Raw genomic sequence first — 27,003 nt, 5'->3', positions numbered from 1 at the left:
CCTTGAATTCTAAATAAATCACAGACAGTGTCACAAGCAAAGCACCCCCACACCATAACACCTCCTCCTCCATGCTGGGAAATACACATGCGGAGATCATCCGTTCACCTACTCTGCATCTCACAAAGACACGGCAGTTGGAACCAAAAATCTCCAATTTGGACTCTAACGGTCTAATGTCCATTGCTCGTGTTTCTTGGCCCAAGCAGGTCTCCTCTTCTTATTGTTGTCCTTTAGTAGTGGTTTCTTTGTAGCAATTCGACCATGAAGGCCTGATTTACACAGTCCCCTCTGAACAGTTGATGTTGAGATGTGTCTGTGACTTGAACTTTATTTGGGCTGCAATTTCTGAAGCTGGTAACTCTAATTAACTTATCCTCTGCAGCAGAGGTGACTCTGGGTCTTCCATTCCTGTGGTGGTCCTCAAGAGAGCCAGTTACATCATAGCGCTTGATGGTTTTTGCGACTGCACTTGAAGAAACTTTCAAAGTTCTTGAAATGTTCTGTATTGACTGACCTTCATGTCTTAAAGTAATGATGGACTGTCATTTCTCTTTGATTATTTAAGCTGTTCTTGCCATAATATGGACTTGGTCTTTTACCAAATAGGGCTATCTTCTGTATACCCCCCTACCTTGTCACATCAAAACTGATTGGCTCAAACGCATTAAGAAGGAAAGAAATTCCACAAATGAACTTTTAAGAAGGCACGCCTGTTCATTGAAATGCATTCCAGCTGACTACCTCATGAAGCTGGTTGAGAGAATGCCAAGAGTGTGCAAAGCTGTCATCAAGGCAAAGGGTGGCTATTTGAAGAATCTCAAATATAACAACTATTTTGATTTGTTTAACACTTTTTTGGTTAATACATGATTCCATATGTTATTTCATATTTTTGATTTCTTCACTATTATTCTACAATGTAAACAATAGAAAAATGAGTAGGTGTGTCCAAACTTTTGACTGGTAGTGTACTTTTATTTAAAAGGGTAGTTCAACCCAAAATAAAAGTAATTCTAATTGAGTAATTAAATTGCATTTTACAAAAGCATTTTACAAGAAAAAAAATAATAATAATATTAATAGCAAGATGTGTATGAAGGGCCCGATTCAGACTTGAGATGAGTTGACTCAACGTTTTGTGACTTAAGTCCATGTGAAGTCAACTTATGTCCAGTCTGAATAGGGCCCGAAGTGAATAACAGTGTTGCTGTATAGTCTTGTACATTAATGTATAGTCAGTCGTTAACAGTTCTGAAGCTACATTATGGGTAACATTTTCCTCTCGCTAAAACGCAAAGAGCTAAAGAAATACTGCTTAATGACAAGTTTGGTATTGTCTTGTTCCCTTTCAGATATACAAAGCAAAGCTTTTAGCCACAGCTCAGTGTCAAGCCATGAGCCCCATGTAGAAATAGGCCAACACCACCAGTATACTATATTAAACCCTATATTAAACCCTATAGTATACTATATTAAACCCTATAGTAGACCCTATAGTATACTATATTAAACCCTATAGTATACTATATTAAACCCTATAGTAGACCCTATAGTATACTATATTAAACCCTATAGTAGACCCTATAGTATACTAGATTAAACCCTATAGTATACTATATTTTTAGTAATAAAGAGTCAAATGTAAAAAGAGTGTTCTGCCGACAATGCAGATTTTAAAGACAATTTTCCTGATGTTTGCAGAGATCACATTAGCGGTAAATGCTGCAGATGTTGGCTTAAATCACCTTCAGAATTCAAGTGCTGTATGCTTGTCAACTATGCGCTTTCGATTGAAAAAAAAAAAAAAAAAAAATTCCCAAGCAGAGTCATCTTGTGTTCAGGTCTTCTTGTTGTGTTCAGGTCTTCTTTTATTCAGGTCGTCTTGTGTTCAGGTCTTCTACTTGTGTTCAGGACTTCTTTTGTTCTGGTCGTCTTGGTCCTGGGATTGTTGACTGTGCTATGAACCATGGAGGAGTCCTCCTCAGCTGCCTGTGCCAGAGGTCTGATGAGAAAGGAGATGCAACATGTCATCATCAATACTCACTTTTGGGGTCTCATTTAAAGTTATCGTTTCAAGTTTTATTAGTCGTATGTAAAAAGTATTTGATCCCCGGCTAATTTTGTACTTTTGCCCACTGACAAAGAAATGATCAGTCTATAATTTTAATGGTAGGTTTATTTGAACAGTGAGAGACAGAATAACAAAACAAAAAATCCAGAAAAACACCATTTTTTTTAATGAGGGAAATAAGTATTTGAACCCCTCTCAATCAGAAAGATTTCTGGCTCCCAGGTTTCTTTTATACAGGTAACGAGCTGAGTTTAGGAGCACACTCTTAAAGGGAGCACATATACAGGGCCGTCTGAAGTTTGCCAATGAACATCTGAATGATTCAGAGGAGAACTGGGTGAAAGTGTTGTGGTCAGATGAGACCAAAATCGAGCTCTTTGGCATCAACTCAACTCGCCGTGTTTGGAGGAGGAGGAATGCTGCCTATGACCCCAAGAACACCATCCCCACCGTCAAACATGGAGGTGGAAACATTATGCTTTGGGGGTGTTTTTCTGCTAAGGGGACAGGACAACTTCACCGCATCAAAGGGACGACGGATGGGGCATGTACCGTCAAATCTTGGGTGAAAACCTCCTAAGCCAGGGCATTGAAAATGGGTCGTGGATGGGTATTCCAGCATGACAATGACCCAAAACACACGGTCAAGGCAACAAAGGAGTGGCTCAAGAAGATGCACATTAAGGTCCTGGAGTGGCCTAGCCAGTCTCCAGACCTTAATCCCATAGAAAATCTGTGGAGGGAGCTGAACATTCGATTTGCCAAACGTCAGCCTCGAAACCTTAATGACTTGGAGAAGATCTGCAAAGAGGAGTGGGACAAAATCCCTCCTGAGATGTGTGCAAACCTGGTGGCCAACTACAAGACACATCTGACCTCTGTGATTGCCAACAAGGGTTTTGCCACCAAGTAATAAGTAATGTTTTGCAGAGGGGTCAAATACTTATTTCCCTCATTAAAATGCAAATCAATTTATAACATTTTTGACATGCGTTTTTCTGTATTTTTTGTTTTGTTATTTTGTCTCTCACTGTTCAAATAAACCTACCATTAAAATTATAGACTGATCATGTCTTTGTCAGTGGGCAAACGTACAAAATCAGCAGGGTATCAAATACCTTTTTCCCTATTCAGACTGGACATAAGTTGACTTCACATGGACTTAAGTCACAAAATGTTGAGTCAACTCATCCAACTAAATGCTTACTTTTTTTGGGGGGGGGAGGTGGATCAGCTTAATATTGCAGATAGATTGTATCTTCTATCAATGTAATTGTCTGCATCACTTCCAATCCCCCATGTTTTTTATATATATACTCCCCTTTATTACTTTTCAACCCCGCCATCCTTTCCCTACTTGGAGTAAATTAGTGAACAACAATGCCCAGGCCTCTACTTCCGGTCTATATTTACTATCTACACCTTATGGACAGAGTTAATTTTACAATAATTCTATTATATATATATATATATATATATATATATATATATATATATATATATATATATATATATATATATATATATATATATACATACAGGGGGAAAAAAGTATTTAGTCAGCCACCAATTGTGCAAGTTCTCCCACTTAAAAAGATGAGAGGGGCCTGTAATTTTCATCATAGGTACACGTCAACTATGACAGACAAATTGAGGAAAAAATATCCAGAAAATCACATTGTAGGATTTTTAATGAATTTATTTGCAATTATGGTGGAAAATAAGTATTTGGTCACCTACAAATAAGCAAGATTTCTGGCTCTCACAGACCTGTAACTTCTTCTTTAAGAGGCTCCTCTGTCCTCCACTCGTTACCTGTATTAATGGCACCTGTTTCAACTTGTTATCAGTATAAAAGACACCTGTCCACAACCTCAAACAGTCACACTCCAAACTCCACTATGGCCAAGACCAAAGAGCTGTCAAAGGACACCAAAAACAAAATTGTAGACCTGCACCAGGCTGGGAAGACTGAATCTGCAATAGGTAAGCAGCTTGTTTTGAAGAAATCAACTGTGGGAGCAATTATTAGGAAATGGAAGACATACAAGACCACTGATAATCTCCCTCGATCTGGGGCTCCACGCAAGATCTCACCCCGTGGGGTCAAAATGATCACAAGAACGGTGAGCAAAAATCCCAGAACCACACGGGGGGACCTAGTGAATGACCTGCAGAGAGCTGGGACCAAAGTAACAAAGCCTACCATCAGTAACACACTACGCCGCCAGTGACTCAAATCCTGCAGTGCCAGACGTGTCCCCCTGCTTAAGCCAGTACATGTCCAGGCCCGTCTGAAGTTTGCTAGAGTGCATTTGGATGATCCAGAAGATGATTGGGAGAATGTCATATGGTCAGATGAAACCAAAATATAACTTTTTGGTAAAAACTCAACCTCGTCGTGTTTGGAGGACAAAGAATGCTGAGTTGCATCCAAAGAACACCATACCTACTGTGAATCATGGGGGTGGAAACATCATGCTTTGGGGCTGTTTTTTCTGCAAAGGGACCAGGACGACTGATCCGTAAAGGAAAGAATGAATGGGGCCATGTATCGTGAGATTTTGAGTGAAAACCTCCTTCCATCAGCAAGGGCATTGAAGATGAAACGTGGCTGGGTCTTTCAGCATGACAATGATCCCAAACACACCGCCCGGGCAACAAAGGAGTGGCTTCGTAAGAAGCATTTCAAGGTCCTGGAGTGGCCTAGCCAGTCTCCAGATCTCAACCCCATAGAAAATCTTTGGAGGGAGTTGAAAGTCTGTGTTGCCCAGCGACAGGTCGTGTTTCAGGTCGTTGTCATGCTGGAAGACCCAGCCACGACCCATCTTCAATGCTCTTACTGAGGGAAGGAGTTTGTTGGCCAAGATCTCGCGATACATGGCCCCATCCATCCTCCCCTCAATACGGTGCAGTCGTCCTGTCCCCTTTGCAGAAAAGCATCCCCAAAGAATGATGTTTCCACCTCCATGCTTCACGGTTGGGATGGTGTTCTTGGGGTTGTACTCATCCTTCTTCTTCCTCCAAACACGGCGAGTGGAGTTTAGACCAAAAAGCTATATTTTTGTCTCATCAGACCACATGACCTTCTCCCATTCCCCCTCTGGATCATCCAGATGGTCATTGGCAAACTTCAGACGGGCCTGGACATGCGCTGGGTTGAGTAGGGGGACCTTGCATGCGCTGCAGGATTTTAATCCATGACGGTGTAGTGTGTTACTAATGGTTTTCTTTGAGACTGTGGTCCCAGCTCTCTTCAGGTCATTGACCAGGTCCTGCTGTGTAGTTCTGGGCTGATCCCTCACCTTCCTCATGATCATTGATGCCCCACGAGGTGAGATCTTGCATGGAGCCCCAGACCGAAGGTGATTGACCGTCATCTTGAACTTCCATTTTCTAATAATTGCACCAACAGTTGTTGCCTTCTCACCAAGCTGCTTGCCTATTGTCCTGTAGCCCATCCCAGCCTTGTGCAGGTCTACAATTTTATCCCTGATGTCCTTACACAGCTCTCTGGTCTTGGCCATTGTGAAGAGTTTGGAGTCTGTTTGATTGAGTGTGTGGACAGGTGTCTTTTATACAGGTAACGAGTTCAAACAGGTGCAGTTAATACAGGTAATGAGTGGAGAACAGGAGGGCTTCTTAAAGAAAAACTAACAGGTCTGTGAGAGCTGGAATTCTTACTGGTTGGTAGGTGATCAAATACTTATGTCATGCAATAAAATGTAAATTCATTACTTAAAAATCATACAATTTGTTTTTCTGGATTTTTGTTTTAGATTCCGTCTCTCACAGTTGAAGTGTACCTATGATAACAATTACAGACCTCTACATGCTTTGTAAGTAGGAAAACCTGCAAAATCGGCAGTGTATCAAATACTTGTTCTCCCCACTGTATATTAAAAAAATTTTTGCTCCTGAACTTCTTCTACTCTCAACCTCTCCGATCATTTTCATGATGTCCATCCGGTTTGCTTCTATATGCCATATCTTTCTAACTGTGCTCTTTCCCAAAAGCTCCCAACATACAACCTATATACTTATTATGGACACAGTATGCTTACATTATTAGCTATCTTTGTTATTATTTGTTGTTATTTGTTATTAGTCCCATCCTTCAACTCTATTCAATACCTCCCATCTATCTCTTAACACCATCCATATAGGATTTCTATTTGCCATATATATTTCAAACGTACTGTGATGTTTTACAAAAGTTCTGAACCTTTCTATTCTCATTGCTTCTACAGATTGTGAATTAAAAATAAACATTTTTGCTAAAAGTATTATTATATTATTGATTGATTGACTATGACTTTTCAGATCACCCAGTAATGCTATCTGCAAGGTTAGCTCCAGGTAAATATTGCAATCCTTTAACCATTCCTGGACCTGTGTCCAAAAACAAGCTACAAATGGACAGAACCAAAACAAATGATCTAATGATTCTGTCTCTTCACAGCAATATCTGCAGAGCTGGGAAGATTGTATCCCCCATATAAATAACATTCTATTGGTAGCAAGAATTTGATATAATAATTTAAATTGAAAGATTCACATTTTTTAATCCGGTGTCGTTTCGCGTGTCAGTTCATAAACACTATGCCATGGGATCGGTACGTCAAAGATCTCTTCCCAACTATTTTGCAATCTATATGGGACGGCTGTCAATCCTTTGGTCCTTAAGTGAAACTGATATACTTTTTTATTTATCACAGTTTTCCTTAACCAATTATGTTCTTTAATTCAAGGCCGACAGACAAGTTCCTTACTTTCTCCCCCTTCCACTTTCCTCTTCCACTTTTGCGGTAAGGCTGCAAGTATTTGGTTGTAATTTTGGGTAGAGCAGACATTTCCATATGTTTTTGTTAGCTGCATGTGCGACATAACTCCACCAGTCCTACCGATGATATCATCTACGAAGATTATAAATGTTTTAAACATTCTGTCAAAAAATAAAGGTTTTTTGTCAATTAGTATATTTGAATTTAACCACAATATTTGTTGCATTATTTGTTCTGTCGTTTCTGGAGGATTAAATTGAAATTGCAACCAACTTTCTATGGCTTGTTTTAGAAATAGTGATATTTGGGAGATGATTTCCTTTTCAAATAACTGCAAATGAGTTGTTGTAATCTGAATAAAGGGAAAAAGGCCTTTCTTGAACATTGGGTGAGACAATCTTACTAATTTGCTTGAGAACCAGTTCGGATTTAAGTATAACTTTTGTATGACTGAAGCTTTTAGTGATAGGTCTAATGCTTTAATATTTAATAATTTCTGTCCTCTGAATTCATATTCATTATATAAATATGCCCTTTTAATTTTGTCTGGCTTATCATTCCAAATAAAATTGAACATTTTTTTCTCATATAATTTAAAAAACTGTTCGCTAGGCGTAGGCAAGACCATAAGCAAATAGGTAAACTGGGATAATACTAAAGAGTTAATCAGGGTGATTTTTCCACAAATTGACAGGTATTTTCCTTTCCATGGTAGTAAGATCTTATCTATTTTTGCTAACTTTCTATTAAAATTTATTGAAGTGAGATCATTTATTTCCTTTGGGATATGTATTCCGAGTATATCCACATCACCATCAGACCATTTTATTGGTAAACTACATGGTAATGTAAAAATGGTCTTTTTTAGTGATCCAATACGTAATATAGTACATTTGTCATAATTTGGTTGTAATCCAGAGAGGTTAGAAAATGTATCTAGATCCTCTATGAGGCTGTGGAGGGATTCTAGTTGTGGATTTAAAAGAAAACATGAATCATCAGCGTACAATGACACCTTTGTTTTTAAGCCCTGGATTTCTAATCCTCTGATATTATTATTATTGGATCTGATTTTAATAGCTAACATCTCGATGGCCACAATAAATAGATATGCCGATAGTGGACAACCTTGTTTCACTCCTCTTGACAGTTTAAAACTTTCTGAGAAATAGCCATTATTTACTATTTTACACCTAGGGTTACTATACATGATTTTGACCCATTTTATAAGATATTCTCCAAAATTGAAATGCTCCAGGCATTTATATATAAACCCCAGTCGAACTTTATCAAATGCCTTTTCGAAGTCTGCTATGAATAGCAGGCCTGGTTTCCCATATTTTGGCTATGGCCTCCATGGCTCTCGCCAGACTCTCCAGCCTCTGCTCCCAAGTCCAACCTCTCTCCTCCTCACGCGGCTTGACCCAGTCGAGGTGGATATCCGCTAGAGTTACCTCTGGCGTTGGCTCCTGGACACGCTGCTTGACCCAGTCGAAGTGGATATCCGCTAGAGTTACCTCTGGCGTTGGCTCCTGGACACGCTGCTTGGTCCAGTTTTGGTGGGATCTTCTGTCACGATCGTCATACACAGTGGACCAATGCGCAGCGTGATTTGCGAACATACTTATTTATTAGAGTACCACACGAACAAAACAACAAAACGATACGTGACGTCCTTGGTAACAGACACTAACCATACACGGAACAAGATCCCACAACACACTGTGGAAAACAGGCTGCCTACGTATGGTTCGCAATCAGAGACAACAAGCAACAGCTGATACTCGTTGCCTCTGATTGAGAACCACCCCGGCCAACACAGAAACACATGAGCTAGATAATCAGCCTAGAACCCAAAACACAATGAAACAACACACCCTGGCTCAACATAACGGAGTCCCAGAGCCAGGGCGTGACACTGGGCCACAATGATAAACCCCCTCTCTGATTGTCCGAGTGTGACCCCCTCCCCATGGGTTACTGCAGCCAGTGTTGCCAGCACTGCCACTACCTGGGTGGGCGTACCCCACCGGAATCCCCACCGGCTAGGTACAAGGTCGTCAAGGTTCTCATTAGCAGCTTTGAGAATTTCCTTGTATATTATGCTCTCCCATCAGGGGGCTCTGGCTTTGTAGGACCAACCCTGCCAGGAAGGCTCAGAATCTTGAGGGGGCGGTGCTGCTCAAGTAGGTCTCTGACTGCATTTATTTCTCTGTTTAGGCTGCATACTCACAGCAGGTCCATAAAAGAGATGGGAACTTCTCTTTGGTGTATGGGTCGCTCAGGTGGGTGTCCAGGTTATAGGGTTAGGGATCTTTCTTTCCATCATGATAGGACAATGAAAAATTAGATTAGATGTATACTATATTTAAAAATGTATATCCCTCATCTACACAAAATTGAAAGCTCTCTCTCACTACCCCTGCTCATAGACCCCCGGTCGGCTCTGGGATATGCAACCATTTCCCCTATCACTCACTTAACGCCGCACCTTTTCAAACAAAAAAATGCACACCACATGGTTGACTGCGGAAGAAATGGGCCGAGCGTGCAAACGCACCCGCATCTGCCGCAAGGGGGAAAGGACGCCAGAGAGAACACAGGACCAACCACAACAACCATCCGCCAAAACAACAACCTCCCGCCAAAAAAGCCATGTTCTAATTATTTGTATTTAAAGATGTATTATTCTGCTTGTTATGTCGTTTTATCCTTTTATAAAATACTATACTTACTATAAATGTTATTTAATATTACAATCCCTATCATTGCTAGTATCAGGTGCTCCAATATTCGACTCCTCTATTACAACTTTTAGAATAGCCATGGAGTAGTCTTTGTGTCTCTGAACATTTGGTTGTCAATATATAGTTTATCCACCACGAGTGCAACACGTTTCCCTTTTAATCTGTTTTCCTTGATGATTGGATACAGAACTTTGCGCCTTTCTACAATCTCCCTCGGGAACTGATCATTCATGCCTATTTTCGTGCCAGCAAGTCTTTTTCCTAGGCTTTTCACCATAGCTTTATCCTTAAAAAAGCAAATTTGGCAACGATTGGGCGCTCATATTTCTGTCTTCTTTTTCCGAAACGGTGTACACGTTCGAGTTGGATTTTATCGACAGCCTCGAGTGGGATTTGTAGCGCTGTATGCAGGAAGTCCTTAATAATATTCTCTGTTATTTCTCCCTCCTTTTCCTGAATACCCGTAAGTACTAGATTTTCCCTAATCGATCTAGTTTGGATGTCTAGTAAGGCTTCTCTCAGAAGGTTGATCTCCTTTTTAAGTTCCCTAACGTCCGTTTCCATCTTAGAGACTGTCAGTTTTAATTTTTTGGTTTCTTTCTCCATTATCAATGCTTTTTCGTCACTCATTTGAAGACTCGCTTTCAACTCTTTTACGTCTTTACTGACCAATTCTAGTATGCCCAATTTGTCATTTATCGACTTCAACAGGTCGCTTACCATACCCAGTGGTGAAAAGCATATATCATCTGTATCAGTCGATGAGTCGCGTTTCCTTTTGTGGATCGGCTCTCCACGCTTGTCTTCAGTCATGTTTGGGTGTTGCGTGTTGTTGTAATATTTGTTGATATATTTCTCTAGCCTTATGATCTGTTTTGTGTTATTATCCAGATTGAATTATATTAACTGCGAATATATGAAATGCTAATATTTAGTCTAACTTACTGATTTTGAATATTAAGTTTTTATCTTGAGGTGTTTTGTACCGCTTTCTATTCAATACGCCATCTTGTCTACGCGTGCCCCGCCCCCATAGTTCTGAATATAAATGTTTCTGTGACTGTATACACCGTCCAACTAAATGCTTACTTGCAGGTTCCTTCTCAACAATGCATCAACAATAAGACATAATACAATATAAGAATACGAACATAAAGTAAATGGCTCAGTAAAAGATAATAAACATTTTAGCATAAGTATAATACAGGAAGGCACAATGTATAGTCTAATATTTACACGTGTTTTGGGGAAGGGGGGGGTTGGGGGGGCAAGTGTTTCAATTGTGCACTATTTAGCAATCACAATAAGAATCTGGTAGCAGCAGCTGTGATGTGTAGCATGAACGTGTCTGTGTCCATGTGTGCTAAGGTCGAATCAAATAAAATGTTATTTGTCACATGTGCCGAACACAACAGGTTTATATATAGACCTTACCATGAAATGATTACTTACAAGCCCTTAAACAACAATGCAGTTGTAAGAAAATAAGAGTTAAGAAAATATTTACTAAATAAACTCAAGTAAAATAACGAGACTATACAGTACAGGTTAATCAAGGTAATAGAGGTAATATGTACATGTACTGTACTGTAGGGTAAAGTGCAAATAGTTCGAGTTTGTTTGTTTGTTTAATTGTTCAGCAGTCTTATGGCTTGGGGGCAGAAGCTGTTAAGGAGCCTTTTGGACCTAGATTTGCCATGCGGTAGCAGAGAGAACAGTCTATGACTTGGGTGGTTGGAGTCTTAGACCATTTTTTGGGACTTCCTCTGACACCGCCTAGTATAGTCCTGGATGGCAGGAAGATTTGCCCCAGTGATGTATTGGGCCGTACGCACTACCCTCTGTAGATCGTTACGGTCAGATGCAGACCAGTTGCCACACCAGGCAGTGATGCAACTGGTCAGGATGCTCTCAATAGTGCAGCTGTAGAACTTCTTGAGGATCTGAGGACAAATACCAAATCTTGTCAGTCTCCTGAGGGGGAATAGGCATTGTCGTGCCCTCTTCATGACTGTCTTGGTGTGTTTGGACCATGATAGTTTGTTGGTGATGTGGACACCAAGGAACTTGAAGCTCTTGACCCGCTCCACTACAGCCCCATCGATTTGAATGGGGGCGTGTTCGGCCCTCCTTTTCCTGTAGTCCACGATCAGATCCTTTGTCTTGCTCACATTGAGGGTGAGGTTGTTGTCCTGGCAACACACTTCCAGGTCTCTGACCTCCTCCCCATAGTCTGTCTCATCGTTGTCGGTGATCAGGCCTACCACCGTTGTGTCATCAGCAAACTTAATGATGGTGTTGGAGTCATGCTTGGCCACGCAGTCGTGGGTGAACAGGGAGTACATGAGGGGACTAAGCACTCACCCCTGAGGGGCCCCTGTGTTGAAGATCAATGTGGCAGATGTGTTGTTGCCTACCCTTACCTCCTGGGAGCAGCCCGTCAGGAAGTCCAGGATCCAGTTGCAGAGGGAGGTGTTTTGTCCCAGGGTCCTTAGCTTAGTGATGAGCTTTGTGGGCACTATGGTGTTGAACTCTGAGCTGTTTTCCCACATAGGTGTTCATTTTGTCCAGGTGGGAAAGGGCAGTGTGGAGTGCAATTGAGATTGCGTCATCTGTGGATCTGTTGGGGGGTATGCAAAGTGGAGTGGGTCTAGGGTATCCGGGATGATGGTGTTGATGTGAGCCATGACCAGCCTTTCAAAGCACTTCATGGCTACAGAGGTGAGTGCTACGGAGCGGTAGTCATTTAGGCAGATTACCTTGGCTTTCTTGGGCACAGGGAGTATGGTGGTCTGATTGAAACATGTAGGTATTACAGAGAGGTTGAAAATGTCAGTAAAGGCACAGTAAAGGTTGGTCCGTGCATGCTCTGAGTACAAGTTCTGGTAATCCGTCTGGCCCCGCGGTCTTGTGAATGTTGACCTGTTGAAAGGTCTTGCTCATATTGGCTACGGAGAGCGTGATCACACATTCGTCCAGAACAGCTGGTGCTTTCATGCATGCTTCAGTGTTGCTTTCCTCGAAACGAGCATAAAAGGCCTTTAGCCTGCCTGGTAGGCTCGCGTCACTGGGCAGCTCGCGGCTGGGTTTCCCTTTGTAGTCTGTAATAGTTTGCAAGCCCTGCCACATCCAACGAGCGTCAGAGCCGGCGTAGTAGGATTTAATCTTAGTCATGTATTGATGCTTTGCCTGTTTGATGGTTCAAGGGCATAGCGGGATTTCTTATAAGCGTCCGGATTAGTTTCCTGCTCCTTGAAAGCAGCAGCTCTAGCCTTTAGCTCTGTGCGGATGTTGCCTGTAATCCATGGCTTCTGGTTGGGATATGTACGTACGGGGACGACGTCATCGATGCACTTATTGATGAAGCCGTTGGCTGTGGTGGTATACTCGTCAATGCCATCGGATGAATCCGGGAACATATTCCAGTCTGTGCTAGCAAAACAGTCCTGTAGCTTAGCATCCACGTCATCTGACCACTTCCGTATTGAGCGAGTTACAGGTACTTGCTGCTTTAGTTTTTGCTTGTAAGCAGGAATCAGGAGCATAGAATTATGGTCAGATTTGCCAAATGGAGGGCGAGAGAGAGCTTTGTAAGCATCTCTGTGTGTGGGAGTAAAGGTGGTCTACATTTTTCCCCTTCTGGTTGCATATGTGACATGCTTGTAGAAATGAGATAAAAACGGATTTAAGTTTCCCTGCATTAAAGTCCCCGGCCACTAGGAGTGCCACTTCTGGATGAGCATTTTCTTTTTTGCTCATGGCCTTATACAGCTCGTTGTTGAGTGTGCCAGCATCGATTAGTGGTGGTAAATAGACAGCTATGATAAATATAAATGAAGACTCGCTTGGTAGATACAGTGGCTTGCGAAAGTATTCACCCCCCTTAGCATTTTTCCTATTTTGTTGCCTTACAACCTGGGGGGTTTGTATCATTTGATTTACACAACATGCCTACCACTTTGAAGATGCAATAATTTTTTTGGTTAAACAAACAAGAAATAAGACAACAAAACAGAAAACTTGAGTGTGCATAACTATTCACCCCCCCAAAGTCAATACTTTGTAGAGCCACCTTTTGCAGCAATTACAGCTGCATGTCTCTTGGGGTATGTCTCTATAAGCTTGGCACATCTAGCCACTGGGATATTTGCCCATTCTTCAAGGCAAAACTGCTCCAGCTCCTTCAAGTTGGATGGGTTCCGCTGGTGTACAGCAATCTTTAAGTCATACCACAGATTCTCAATTGGATTGACGTCTGGGCTTTGACTAGGCCATTCCAAAACATTTAATTGTTTCCCCTTAAACCACTTGAGTGTTGCTTTAGCAGTATGCTTAGGGTCATTGTCCTGCTGTCTCAAATCTCTGGAAGTCTGAAACAGGTTTCCCTCAAGAATTTCCCTGTATTTAGCGCCATCCATCATTCCTTCAATTCTGACCAGTTTCCCAGTCCCTGCCGATGAAAAACATGCCCACAGCATGATGCTGCCACTACCATGCTTCACTGTGGGGATGGTATTCTCGGGGTGATGAGAGGTGTTGGGTTTGCGCCAGACATAGCGTTTTCCTTGATGGCCAAAAAGCTCAATTTTAGTCTCATCTGACCAGAGTACCTCCCACATTCCCACATTCCTTTTGGCAAACACCAAACGTGTTTGCTTCTTTTTTTCTTTAAGCAATGTCTTTTTTCTGGCCACTCTTCCGTAAAGCCCAGCTCTGTGGAGTGTACGGCTTAAAGTGTTCCTATGGACATATACTCCAATCTCCACTGTGAAGCTTTGTAGCCTCTTCAGGGTTATCTTTGGTCTCTTTGTTGCCTCTCTGATTAATGCCCTCCTTGCCTGGTCCGTGAGTTTTGGTGGGTGGCCCTCTCTTGGCAGGTTTGTTGTGGTTCCATATTCTTTAAATTTTTTAATAATGGATTTAATGGTGCTCCGTGGGATGTTCAAAGTTTCAGATATTTTTTTATAACCCAACCCTGATCTGTACTCCTCCACAACTTTATCCCTGACCTGTTTGGAGAGCTCCTTGGTCTTCATGGTGCCGCTTGCTTGGTGGTGCCCCTTGCTTAGTGGTGTTGCAGACTATGGGGCCTTTCACAACAGGTGTATATATACACTGAGATCATGTGACAGATCATGTGACACTTAGATTGCACACAGGTTAACTTTATTTAACTAATTATTCGACTTCTGAAGGTAATTGGTTGCACCAGATCTTATTTAGGTGCTTCATAGCAAAGGGGGTGAATACATACAGTGGGGGAAAAAAGTATTTAGTCAGCCACCAATTGTGCAAGTTCTCCCACTTAAAAAGATGAGAGAGGCCTGTAATTTTCATCATAGGTACACGTCAACTATGACAGACAAATTGAGAAAAATAAATCCAGAAAATCACATTGTAGGATTTTTATGAATTTATTTGCAAATTATGGTGGAAAATAAGTATTTGGTCATCTACAAACAAGCAAGATTTCTGGCTCTCACAGACCTGTAACTTCTTCTTTAAGAGGCTCCTCTGTCCTCCACTCGTTACCTGTATTAATGGCACCTGTTTGAACTTGTTATCAGTATAAAAGACACCTGTCCACAACCTCAAACAGTCACACTCCAAACTCCGATATGGCCAAGACCAAAGAGCTGTCAAAGGACACCAGAAACAAAATTGTAGACCTGCACCAGGCTGGGAAGACTGAATCTGCAATAGGTAAGCAGCTTGGTTTGATGAAATCAACTGTGGGAGCAATTATTAGGAAATAGAAGACATACAAGACCACTGATAATCTCCCTTGATCTGGGGCTCCACGCAAGAGCTCACCCGGTGGGGTCAAAATGATCACAAGAACGGTGAGCAAAAATCCCAGAACCACACGGGGGGACCTAGTGAATGACCTGCAGAGAGCTGGGACCAAAGTAACAAAGCCTACCATCAGTAACACACTACGCCGCCAGGGACTCAAATCCTGCAGTGCAAGACGTGTCCCCCTGCTTAAGCCAGTACATGTCCAGGCCCGTCTGAAGTTTGCTAGAGTGCATTTGGATGATCCAGAAGAGGATTGAGAGAATGTCATATGGTCAGATGAAACCAAAATATAACTTTTTGGTAAAAACTCAACTCGTCGTGTTTGGAGGACAAAGAATGCTGAGTTGCATCCAAATAACACCATACCTACTGTGAAGCATGGGGGTGGAAACATCATGCTTTGGGGCTGTTTTTCTGCAAAGGGACCAGGACGACTGATCAGTGTAAAGGAAAGAATGAATGGGGCCATGTATCGTGAGATTTTGAGTGAAAACCTCCTTCCATCAGCAAGGGCATTGAAGATGAAACGTGGCTGGGTCGTTCAGCATGACAATGATCCCAAACACACCGCCCGGGCAACGAAGGAGTGGCTTCGTAAGAAGCATTTCAAGGTCCTGGAGTGGCCTAGCCAGTCTCCAGATCTCAACCCCATAGAAAGTCTTTGGAGGGAGTTGAAAGTCCGTGTTGCCCAGCGACAGCCCCAAAACATCACTGCTCTAGAGGAGATCTGCATGGAGGAATGGGCCAAAATACCAGCAACAGTGTGTGAAAACCTTGTGAAGACTTACAGAAAACGTTTGACCTGTGTCATTGCCAACAAAGGGTATATAACAAAGTATTGAGAAACTTTTGTTATTGACCAAATACTTATTTTCCACCATAATTTGCAAATAAATTCATTAAAAATCCTACAATGTGATTTTCTGGATTTTTTTCCCTCATTTTGTCAGTCATAGTTGACGTGTACCTATGATGGAAATTACAGGCCTCTCTCATCTTTTTAAGTGGGAGAACTTGCACAATTGGTGGCTGACTAAATACTTTTTTCCCCACTGTATGCACGCACCACTTATATATTTTTTTGAATTTCTTGAAACAAGTTATTTTTTTCATTTCACTTCACCAATTTGGACTATTTTGTGTATGTCCATTACATAAAATCCAAATAAAAATCAATTTAAATTACAGGTTGTAATGCAACAAAATAGGAAAAACGCCAAAAGGGATGAATACTTTTGCAAGGCACTGTGGTCTCCAGCTTATCATAAGGTACTCTACCTCAGGCAAGCAAAACCTTGAGACTTCTTTAATATTAGATATCCCGCACCAGCTGTTATTGACAAATAGACACAGACCACCACCCCTCGTCTTACCGGAGGTAGCTGTTCTCTCTTGCCGATGCACGGAAAACCCAGCCAACTGTATATTATCCATGTCATCGTTCAGCCACTATCAGTAAAACATAAGATATTACAGTTTTTTATGTCCTGTTGGTAGGATAGTCTCAAACAGAGCTTATCCAGTTTGTTCACCAGTGTTTGCACGTTGGCCAATAGGATGGATGGTAGAGGTGGGTTCCCCACTCGCTTCACTTCTCGGTCATAAGAGACGGTGGCAGAAACATTATGTACAAAAGAAGTTACAAACAATGTGAAAAAATGAGCACAATTTGTTAGGAGCCCGTAAAATGGCAGCCATTCCCTCCGGTGCCATTATTCTCAGTGTGCGAAGAAACAGTGTAGGTGGTCAGTCCAGTTCAAGTGTTCAGCAGTCTGATGGATTGTAGATAGAAACTGTCTCTGAGCCTGTAGGTATCAGACCTCATGCTCCAGTACCGTCTGCCCAACGGTAAGGAGTGAACAGCTCGGGGCTGGGGTTTGTGGGGTCCTTGATGATGCTGGGGGTCTTCCTCAGGCACCGTATAGATGTTAAAACATTTAAACCAAACAACTTTTAAGTCATTCTATATCTTAATACATTTAAACCAAACAACTGCTGGTCTGCATAACATACAAGTGTTGTATGCATTCCCAATTGTCAAGCACAAGTACCATTTAATTATGAGATAATCTGAGATGTTCTAATGGCTAGACTTGCTCACCAGGTGGCAGCACTGGGGCGGTTGAATTTCACAGCAGCGTACTGGACATCATCATCCTCTTTCTGGGGTCGAGGCAGTTGGACAGTAGAGTACAGAGGCACTTCCTGGTTACAGAAATGGACGCTGGCGTAGTGAACGTCATCCTGGTCATCTGTGTCTGCTCTTTGTGCTGCAGCAGGGGTCATGGCCATGCCTGAGATGTTGTCATGAACAAGGCTTGAGTTTACCTGATGGGGAAAGAAGACAGACTAAATTCAATTTGTTCCATTGTGCCAGGCAAGCCTAATGAAGTGCAGTATCTGAAAGAAAACAAACAAATACTATGTGAACTTAACTCACCTGTCCATTGTCTGCTGTGTCCCTCGTGACAGAGGTGGATGTGGTGGCCTTCTTCCTGTTTTGCACATGAACGTGGGAATAATTTAAAGAATGAATGAATGAATCAATCAATCAATCAATCAATCAATGACAATGAAGTTAGTAACATATCAGAACGATAAAGTGAAAGGACAAGATGCTCACCTGAACCACATGAAGCCAGAGAGACAGAGGATGAGAACCAGAACAACCACTGTGATACCTATAGCTGCATTCTTCACAGATGTTTGTTTCCCTAAACCAACATGGACAACATGAATTCATGTGTTATCATATAGTGTACAGTCGTGGCCAAAAGTTTTGAGAATGACACAAATACTAATTTTCACAAAGTCTGCTGCCTCAGTTTTGATGATGGCAATTTGCATATACTCCAGAATGTCATGAAGAGTGATCAGATTAATTGCAATTAATTGCAAAGTCCCTCTTTGCCATGAAAATTAACTTAATCCCCAAAAAACATTTCCACTGCATTTCAGCCCTGCCATTAAAGGACCAGCTGACATGTCACTGATTCTCTCGTTAACACAGGTGAGAATGTTGACGAGGACAAGGCTGGAGATCACTCTGTCATGCTGATTGAGTTAGAATAACAGATTGGAAGCTTTAAAAGGAGGGTGGTGCTTGAAATCATTGTTCTTCCTCAGTTAACCATGGTTACCTGCAAGGAAACACGTGCCATCATCATTGCTTTGCACAAAAAGGGCTTCACAGGCAAGGATATTGCTGCTAGTAAGATTGTACCTAAATCAACCATTTATCGGATCATCAAAAACTTCAAGGAGAGAGGTTCAATTGTTGTGAAGAAGGCATCAGGGCACCCAAGAAAGTCCAGCAAGCGCCAGGACCGTCTCCTAAAGTTGTTTCAGCTGCGGGATCGGGGCACCACCAGTGCAGAGCTTGCTCAGGAATGGCAGCAGGCAGTTGTGAGTGCATCTGCACGCACAGTGAGGCGAATACTTTTGGAGGATGGCCTGGTGTCAAGAAGGGCAGCAAAGAAGCCACTTCTCTCCAGGAAAAACATCAGGGACAGACTGATATTCTGCAAAATTCTGACAAACTCCAAGTATTGATTATGCAAGAATGGGCTGCCATCAGTCAGGATGTGGCCCAGAAGTTAATTGACAGCATGCCAGGGCAGATTGCAGAGGTCTTGAAAAAGAAGGGTCAACACTGCAAATATTGACTCTTTGCATAAACTTAATGTAATTGTCAATAAAAGCCTTTGACACTTATGGAATGCTTGTAATTATACTTCAGTATACCATAGTAACATCTGACAACAATATCTCATAACACTGAAGCAGCGAACTTTGTGAAGACCAATACTTGTGTCATTCTCAAAACTTTTGACCACGACTGTAGATTAAAATATGCTAATGATTAAATCATATTTGACCTGCTATAATGATCCATTGAGATGTAGAATTCTTCGCTCCAACTTCATTCACTGCCTCGCAGTAGTATTCTCCACTGTCCTCAGAGCTGATGTTAGTGATGCTGTAACTCTGTCCTGATGCTTTTGGTGAGGTTACGTTCTTCTTGTACCAGGTGTATTTGTCCACAGGTGGGTTGGCATCACTGTTGCAGGTCAGAGTCACTGAACTTCGCTCCACTATTTCACCAGAGGGACTGACTGACACTGAGGTGTTCTTTGGAGCATCTGGTGTTGAGGAAGACAGAGGGGTAAGAGTACACAGCCGACATCATGCTGCCACTTCAACAATATGTTCTGAGACTAGATCTCTGGTCCTCTGTCTTGGAAACACGTGACATCCTTCAGAAGTTTAAAAAACTCAACTAAATACGAGAGCACGCACAGTACAAATGAAGTTTCATTATATAAAACTGTCATTTATTTAAGAATACTCACAAATGACAGTGAGAGTCTCTTCAGGAGAGTAGAGATTCTCATACCCTTTTGTATTACAGGAATATCTGCCTGCATCCTCTCCGCTGACTGGGTCTAGTAACAGGTAGTTATTTTGGTTGTTTACGAGTTGTCCGTTCTTGTACCAGATGTAGGTGGGGTTGGTGTTGTCAGTCAGATTACAGGTGGTTCTACAGGTCAGTAACACTGCCTTTCCTTCTGTCACCGTGGCAGAAGACACCTTCACCTGCAGACCTGCGATTAAAAACATACCGTATTACATTAGTTGACGTCAATTCTAATCATATGAAGCAAAACATTCATTATATTCAATGCATTCGGAAAGTATTCAGACCCCTTGACTTTTTCCACATTTTGTTATGTAACAGCCTTATTCCAAAATGGATTAAATTGTTCCCCCCCACCTCATCAATCTACACACAATACCCCATAATGACAAAGCAAAAACATATTTTTAGACATTTTTGCGACCAGCTCTAGGAAGGGTCTTGGTGGTTCCAAACTTCTTCCATTTAAGGATGATGGAGGCCACTGTGTTCTTGGGGACCTTCAATGCTGCAGACATTTCCCCAGATCTTTTCCTCGACAAAATCCTGTCTTGGAGCTCTACGGGCAATTCCTTCGACCTCATGGCTTGGTTTTTGCTCTGACATGCACTGTCATATTATATAGACATGTTATATAGACAGGTGTGTGCCTTTTCAAATCATGTTCAATCAATAGAATTGACCAAATTTAGACTTCAGTCAAGTTAAAGAAACATCTCAAGGATGATCAATGGAAACACGATGCTCAAAATCTAAAAACCTGTTTTTGCATTTGTCATTATGGGGTATTGTGTGTAGATTGATGAGGAAAATGTTTTATTTAATCCATTTTAGAATAAGGCTGTAACGTAACAAAATGTGGAAAAAGGGAAGGGGTCTGAATACTTTCCGAATGCACTGTAGACTGTCATTCCTATTAAGGTCGAAATACTTGAATGTAACTGATAAAGCATCACACACTAGTGTACCTGTGACAGACAGCCTGACATGTGTCTCTCTTTGAAGGAAATTATACCAATAGCGTTGTGTCTGAGTCTTGAATGTGAACCAGTACTCAGCTGAGTCGATCTCCCTCAGGTCTGTGATTCTCAGGGTGCAGACATTCTCTTTATCCCCACCGAACTCCGCACGACCTGCATACTCTGGCACCGAGCTCAGAATTTTAGGCTCCTCATCAAGTTTCTCTTGGATGTACCAGTTTGATTCTGAGACTGTATGATTACTTGGATGTTGATATGTGCAGGGCAGTTCCACTGTTGACCCCTTCAAGGCACAGATACTCTGATGGAGGTAAGTCACGTTGAAACAGGTCTTACCCAGAACACCTAAAAGACAAAAGTAACCCATCAATGAGTTTAAGAAATTAGTCAATTATCTTTCAAAACAGTTCATTCAGGACTGAACAATACAACTTTAGTGATAGTAATAATCGTAGTAAGATTCAAACTTTGCAAACTTAAAAAATATGAATAATCTTTTGCAAAAAATACTGTAATTGTATTTAGACTCACACACTGCAGGAGAGAGGAGATCCTCGTGGCCTTTTACAGCACAGGAGTAACTGTTTGTAAAATAACTGATAACAGAGTATTGTTGGAAGGTGGGTTCATCTAGACGTTGGCCGTTCTTGTACCAGATGTAGGTGGGGTTGGGGTTGTCACTCAGAGTACAGGTGGTGTTACAGGTCAGTGTTACACACTGTCCCCACACTGTGTTGGTAGGAGACACCATAACTTGGCTTTTTTGTCCACACTTTGTTGCTGTAGTTGCTGAGTTGAGTTTCAATGGAATCCATAGAGAAGTGTCAGTCAGTGAGGTGTGAAAGACTGCTACTTTGGATTCTTGTCCTGAATTGTTTGTGTATGTGGGCCTATGGTAAATCTAGCTTACCTTGGTTATTCTAGTGTACTATAGGTAGACATATAATATATACAGTACCTTCAGAAAGTATTCATACCCCTTGACTTATTCCACATTTTTGTTGTGTTACAGCCTAAATTCTAAATGGATTACATACATTTTTTCTCTCACCCATCTACATGCCACCAGAGGTCTCTTCACAGTGCCAAGTCCAGAACAGACTATGGGAGGCGCACAGTACTATATAGAGCCATGACTACATGGAACTCTATTCCACATTAGGTAACTCATGCCAGCAGTAAAATTATATTTAAAAAACAGAAAAAAAACACACCTTATGGAACAGCGGGGACTGTGAAGCAACACAAACATAGACACATGCATACAAACACACAATAACATATGCACTATACACACATGTACACATGGATTTTGTGTTATATATATATGTGGTAGTATAGTAGAGGCCTGAGGGCACACACTTAATATGTTGTGAAATCTGTTAGGAATGTATTGGAATGTTTTAAAAATATATAACTGCCTTAATTTTGCTGGACCCCAGGAAGAGTCTCTGCTGCCTTGGCAGCAGCTAATGGGGATCTATAATAAATACAAATACAAATACACACAATACCCCATAATGACAAAGTGAAAACATGTTTTTAGAAATGTTTACACATTTATTGAAAATGAAATACAGAAATATCTCATTTACATAAGTATTCACACCCCTGAGTCAATACTTTGTAGAAGAACCTTTGCCAACAATTACAGCTAAGAGCTTAGAACACCTGGATTGTACAATATTTGCACATTATAATTTTTGTAATTCTTCAAGCTCTGTCAAGTTGGTTGTTGATCATTGCTAGACAGCCATATTCCAAATAATGCATAGATTTTCAAGCCGATTTAATTCAAAACTGTATCTAGGCCACTCAGGCACATTCAATGTTGTCTTAGTGATTAACTCCAGCCTTGTGTTTTAAGTTACTGTCCTGCTGAAAGGTGGATTTGTCTCGAAGTGTCTGTTGGAAAGCAGACTGAACCAGGTTTTCCTCTAGGATATTGCCTGTGCTTAGCTTTATTCCGTTTATTTTTATCCTAAAAAACTGCCAAGACCTTGCCTTTGACAAGCATACCCATAACGTGATGCAGCCACCACCATGCTTATAATAATAATACAATAATATGCCATTTAGCAGACGCTTTTATCCAAAGCGACTTACAGTCATGTGCGCATACATTTTTCCATATGGGCTTGAAAAATATTAAGAGTGTGTAACAGGTAGGAAATAGCTGTTTTTGTAGGGTTTTTCTTAGATCAGCCTTGGGAGGTTTAGCAACTAACAGAGCTGTGTCCCTGTTGCCGAACACATTTAACCTCACCACAGTACTTAGTAGTAGTTGCACCTTTCCTAATGGTATAGGGTGAAAAGTTAAATAACTCACTGTATACAGCCCCTCAGATTATGTGGTTAATATCATGGAGCATCCACCTGCAATACATCCCAGGTTAGGCCCCCTACCCCAAGGCAGTTGTAATGAAAAGACAGTTCTGCTTTAAAATAATGAAAATATATAGGCAGTTTTAGGCATGTCACGCCCTGATCGAGAGAACTCTTGTTGGTTGGGTCAGGGTGTGAGTTTCTGTTGAGATCTATGTTATTAGATTCTATGTTTAGGATCTAGTATTTGTATTTCTATGTTTGGCCGGGTGTGATTCCCAATCAGAGGCAGCTGTCGCTCGTTGTCTCTGATTGGGGATCATACTTAAGTAGCCTGGTTGCCTACCTTTGTTGTGGGATCTTGTTTTGTGTTCCGGTTTGGCTTGTTGTGAGTATAGCCCATAGGACGTGACGTGACGTTACGTTTGTTGTTTTGTCAAGTGTTTATCTTCATTAATAAATATGTACGCATACCACGCTGCACCTTGGTCTGACCCGTCTCTCAACGATCGTGACAAAGCAACAACACAACAGGCACAATTTCACAGTTCACAGAACAGCCTACTGTAACCTACCTCACGTGCACGTGTAGTCTAGCTTGAAGACAACCAATGAAAACATAGCAATACAACCTAGCAGTCTTACAGCATTTATCTCCGATATCACAATAACAAACAAACAAACCAAAATAAAGAATGACAGCCGTTACTGTGTTCATGGAGTCTGTATGAGGGCTGGCAGGGACTAAAATAATAGAAGTAGTCTACAACGTTGTCACGGTAACATTCTTCTCCTTTGAATGGCTAATTAGGCCTAAATGAAAAGTCCACAACTTTAGATGGCCTCTTCTTTCAGGACATAAACAGAAAGTTCAATTACTTCCACTGGAATCTTATATAACTAAATCACATCAACTCACTGCTCTTTTCTGATGTGTCAGTAACTGAGGGACCTAACAGATAATTGTATGTGTGGGGGTACAGAGATGAGGTAGTCATTTAAAAATAATGTTAAACACTATTATTGCACACAGAGTGAGTCCATGCAACTTATTGTGTGACTTGTTAAGTACATTTTTACTCCTGAACTTATTTATGCTTGCCATAACAAAGGGGTTGAATACTTATTGACTCAAGACATTTCAGCTTTTCATGTTTTATTAATTTGTAAAACTTTCTAAAAACATAATTCCACTTTGAAATTATGGGGTATTGTGTGTAGGCCAGTGACACACAATCTCAATGTAATCATTTTAAATTCAGGCTGTGACACAACAAAATGTGAAAACAAGTCAAGGGGTGTGGATACTTTCTGAAGGCACTGTATGTAGATTGAACAATACAGAGAAAGAAGGTAACCAATGAATGAGCCCATACCTGCCACAGACCAGAGACAGACCATCAACACACTTCCTGCTGTTCTCAAGGCCATTGTTTGTCTCCAACCCTGCAGTCTTAGAATCACAAAGGTCCCACCAGCTGCAGTAAAACCTGGTGTTTCCAGTGTATTGTACCACAGCACTCTCTACTGGCATCTCAACAACACAACAGCCATCAATGTGACTCAAACCATCTCTCATCCTGTAGTCTTAGCAACATAACTAACTATAGCTGGAGAATAAATACACCTTATACATCAAATGAGAGGTGAACAATCACACATTGCAGTGTTTCCCAACCCTGGTCTTCCAGTACCCCCAACAGTACACATTTACATTGTAACCCTGGACAAACACAACTGAGTCAACATCAAGCCCTCAATGAGTTGAATGAGGTGTGTTTGTCCTACAATGAAAATGTGTACTGTTGGGACCAGGGTTGGGAAACACTGATTTATTGAATAGATCTGTCTGTAGCACTGTTTACACTGTAGACATTATTCATTAATTGCTTCAGATCTGTTATATTCTCATAATCCTGACTATAGCATTGATACCTGGGTCCCTGTCTTTATCAGAATATATGGTTTATCACTAAATCTATCAAGCACAATATTACAAGATATACAAGTCAAGCGTACTTACAGAGTGAAGTGAAGGGGGGAGGTCTTGTACTGTAAGTCAACTTACTGTCAGTGCATAGAAACAGGAAGTGTGAGTTCTTAAAGTATTTAAGTAGTCAGGGCTCAAGTAGCTGATATAGTTATAAGCTGACATATGGAATTATTTTAAGATGGTCATATCATAGATAATTTAGCTTTTTGATTCAGAATTTTAAGACTGCTTTAGGTATCTTTATTTAATTTAATTTGATAAAATATTGAATTTGGCCTTTAGTACCAAATCCCATGGAAACTCATTGAATAACACATTCATAAATGGCAAAAAAGACAGTCAAAAAAGACATCATAACGAATAAGGTTTAGAAGTGGCTGTCCTATATCTAGGAGATATAAGAGAGCTCAGGAAATATATATATTTTACACATATTAGTAAGATATGAACATACATGACACAGTCTTTTTGATGCAGGACAACTAATGATGTCACATAGGCCTACAGATCAGTGCCCCTCTCTCTAAGACAGGGAACTACAGTGGGGGAAAAAAGTATTTAGTCAGCCACCAATTGTGCAAGTTCTCCCACTTAAAAAGATGAGAGAGGCCTGTAATTTTCATCATAGGTACACGTCAACTATGACAGACAAAATGAGAAAAAAAATCCAGAAAATCACATTGTAGGATTTTTAATGAATTTATTTGCAAATTATGGTGGAAAATAAGTATTTGGTCAATAACAAAAGTTTCTCAATACTTTGTTATATACCCTTTGTTGGCAATGACACAGGTCAAACATTTTCTGTAAGTCTTCACAAGGTTTTCACACACTGTTGCTGGTATTTTGGCCCATTCCTCCATGCAGATCTCCTCTAGAGCAGTGATGTTTTGGGGCTGTCGCTCAACACGGACTTTCAACTCCATCCAAAGATTTTCTATGGGGTTGAGATCTGGAGACTGGCTAGGCCACTCCAGGACCTTGAAATGCTTCTACGAAGCCACTCCTTCGTTGCCCGGGCGGTGTGTTTGGGATCATTGTCATGCTGAAAGACCCAGCCACGTTTAATCTTCAATGCCCTTGCTGATGGAAGGAGGTTTTCACCAAAATCTCACGATACATGGCCCCATTCATTCTTTCCTTTACACGGATCAGTCGTCCTGGTCCCTTTGCAGAAAAACAGCCCCAAAGCATGATGTTTCCACCCCCCATGCTTCACAGTAGGTATGGTGTTCTTTGGATGCAACTCAGCATTCTTTGTCCTCCAAACACGACGAGTTGAGTTTTTACCAAAAAGTTCTATTTTGGTTTCATCTGACCATATGACATTCCTCCCAATCCTCTTCTGGATCATCCAAATGCACTCTAGCAAACTTCAGACGGGCCTGGACATGTACTGGCTTAAGCAGGGGGACACGTCTGGCACTGCAGGATTTGAGTCCCTGGCGGCGTAGTGTGTTACTGATGGTAGGCTTTGTTACTTTGGTCCCAGCTCTCTGCAGGTCATTCACTAGGTCCCCCCGTGTGGTTCTGGGATTTTTGCTCACTGTTCGATCATTTTGACCCCACGGGGTGAGATCTTGCGTGGAGCCCCAGATCGAGGGAGATTATCAGTGGTCTTATGTCTTCCATTTCCTAATAATTGCTCCTACAGTTGATTTCTTCAAACCAAGCTGCTTACCTATTGCAGATGCAGTCTTCCCAGCCTGGTGCAGGTCTACAATTTTGTTTCTGGTGTCCTTTGACAGCTCTTTGGTCTTGGCCATAGTGGAGTTTGGAGTGTGACTGTTTGAGGTTGTGGACAGGTGTCTTTTATACTGATAACAAGTTCAAACAGGTGCCATTAATACAGGTAACGAGTGGAGGGACAGAGGAGCCTCTTAA

The 27,003-nt window shown here is 41.3% G+C and overlaps 1 protein-coding gene across 1 annotated transcript; it reads right to left on the bottom strand.

Moving 5' to 3' along the window:
- Positions 1-1,566: 1,566 nt before the first annotated feature.
- Positions 1,567-21,552, bottom strand: LOC121562725 (B-cell receptor CD22-like). The gene is made up of 8 exons (XM_045216602.1): positions 21,438-21,552; positions 20,790-21,146; positions 19,757-20,008; positions 19,283-19,546; positions 18,028-18,118; positions 17,845-17,899; positions 17,506-17,732; positions 1,567-2,005 (listed from the first exon to the last, which is right to left on the bottom strand). Coding segments are annotated over exons 1-8 (1,362 nt in total). The 3' UTR covers positions 1,567-2,004.
- Between the last annotated feature and the right edge of the window lie 5,451 nt (positions 21,553-27,003).

The sequence above is a fragment of the Coregonus clupeaformis genome, unplaced genomic scaffold (assembly GCF_020615455.1).
Source record: "Coregonus clupeaformis isolate EN_2021a unplaced genomic scaffold, ASM2061545v1 scaf0747, whole genome shotgun sequence".
NCBI lineage: Eukaryota > Metazoa > Chordata > Actinopteri > Salmoniformes > Salmonidae > Coregonus > Coregonus clupeaformis.
Note: the sequence above shows the minus strand (reverse complement) of the source record. Positions and strands in the feature narration are given on the sequence as shown.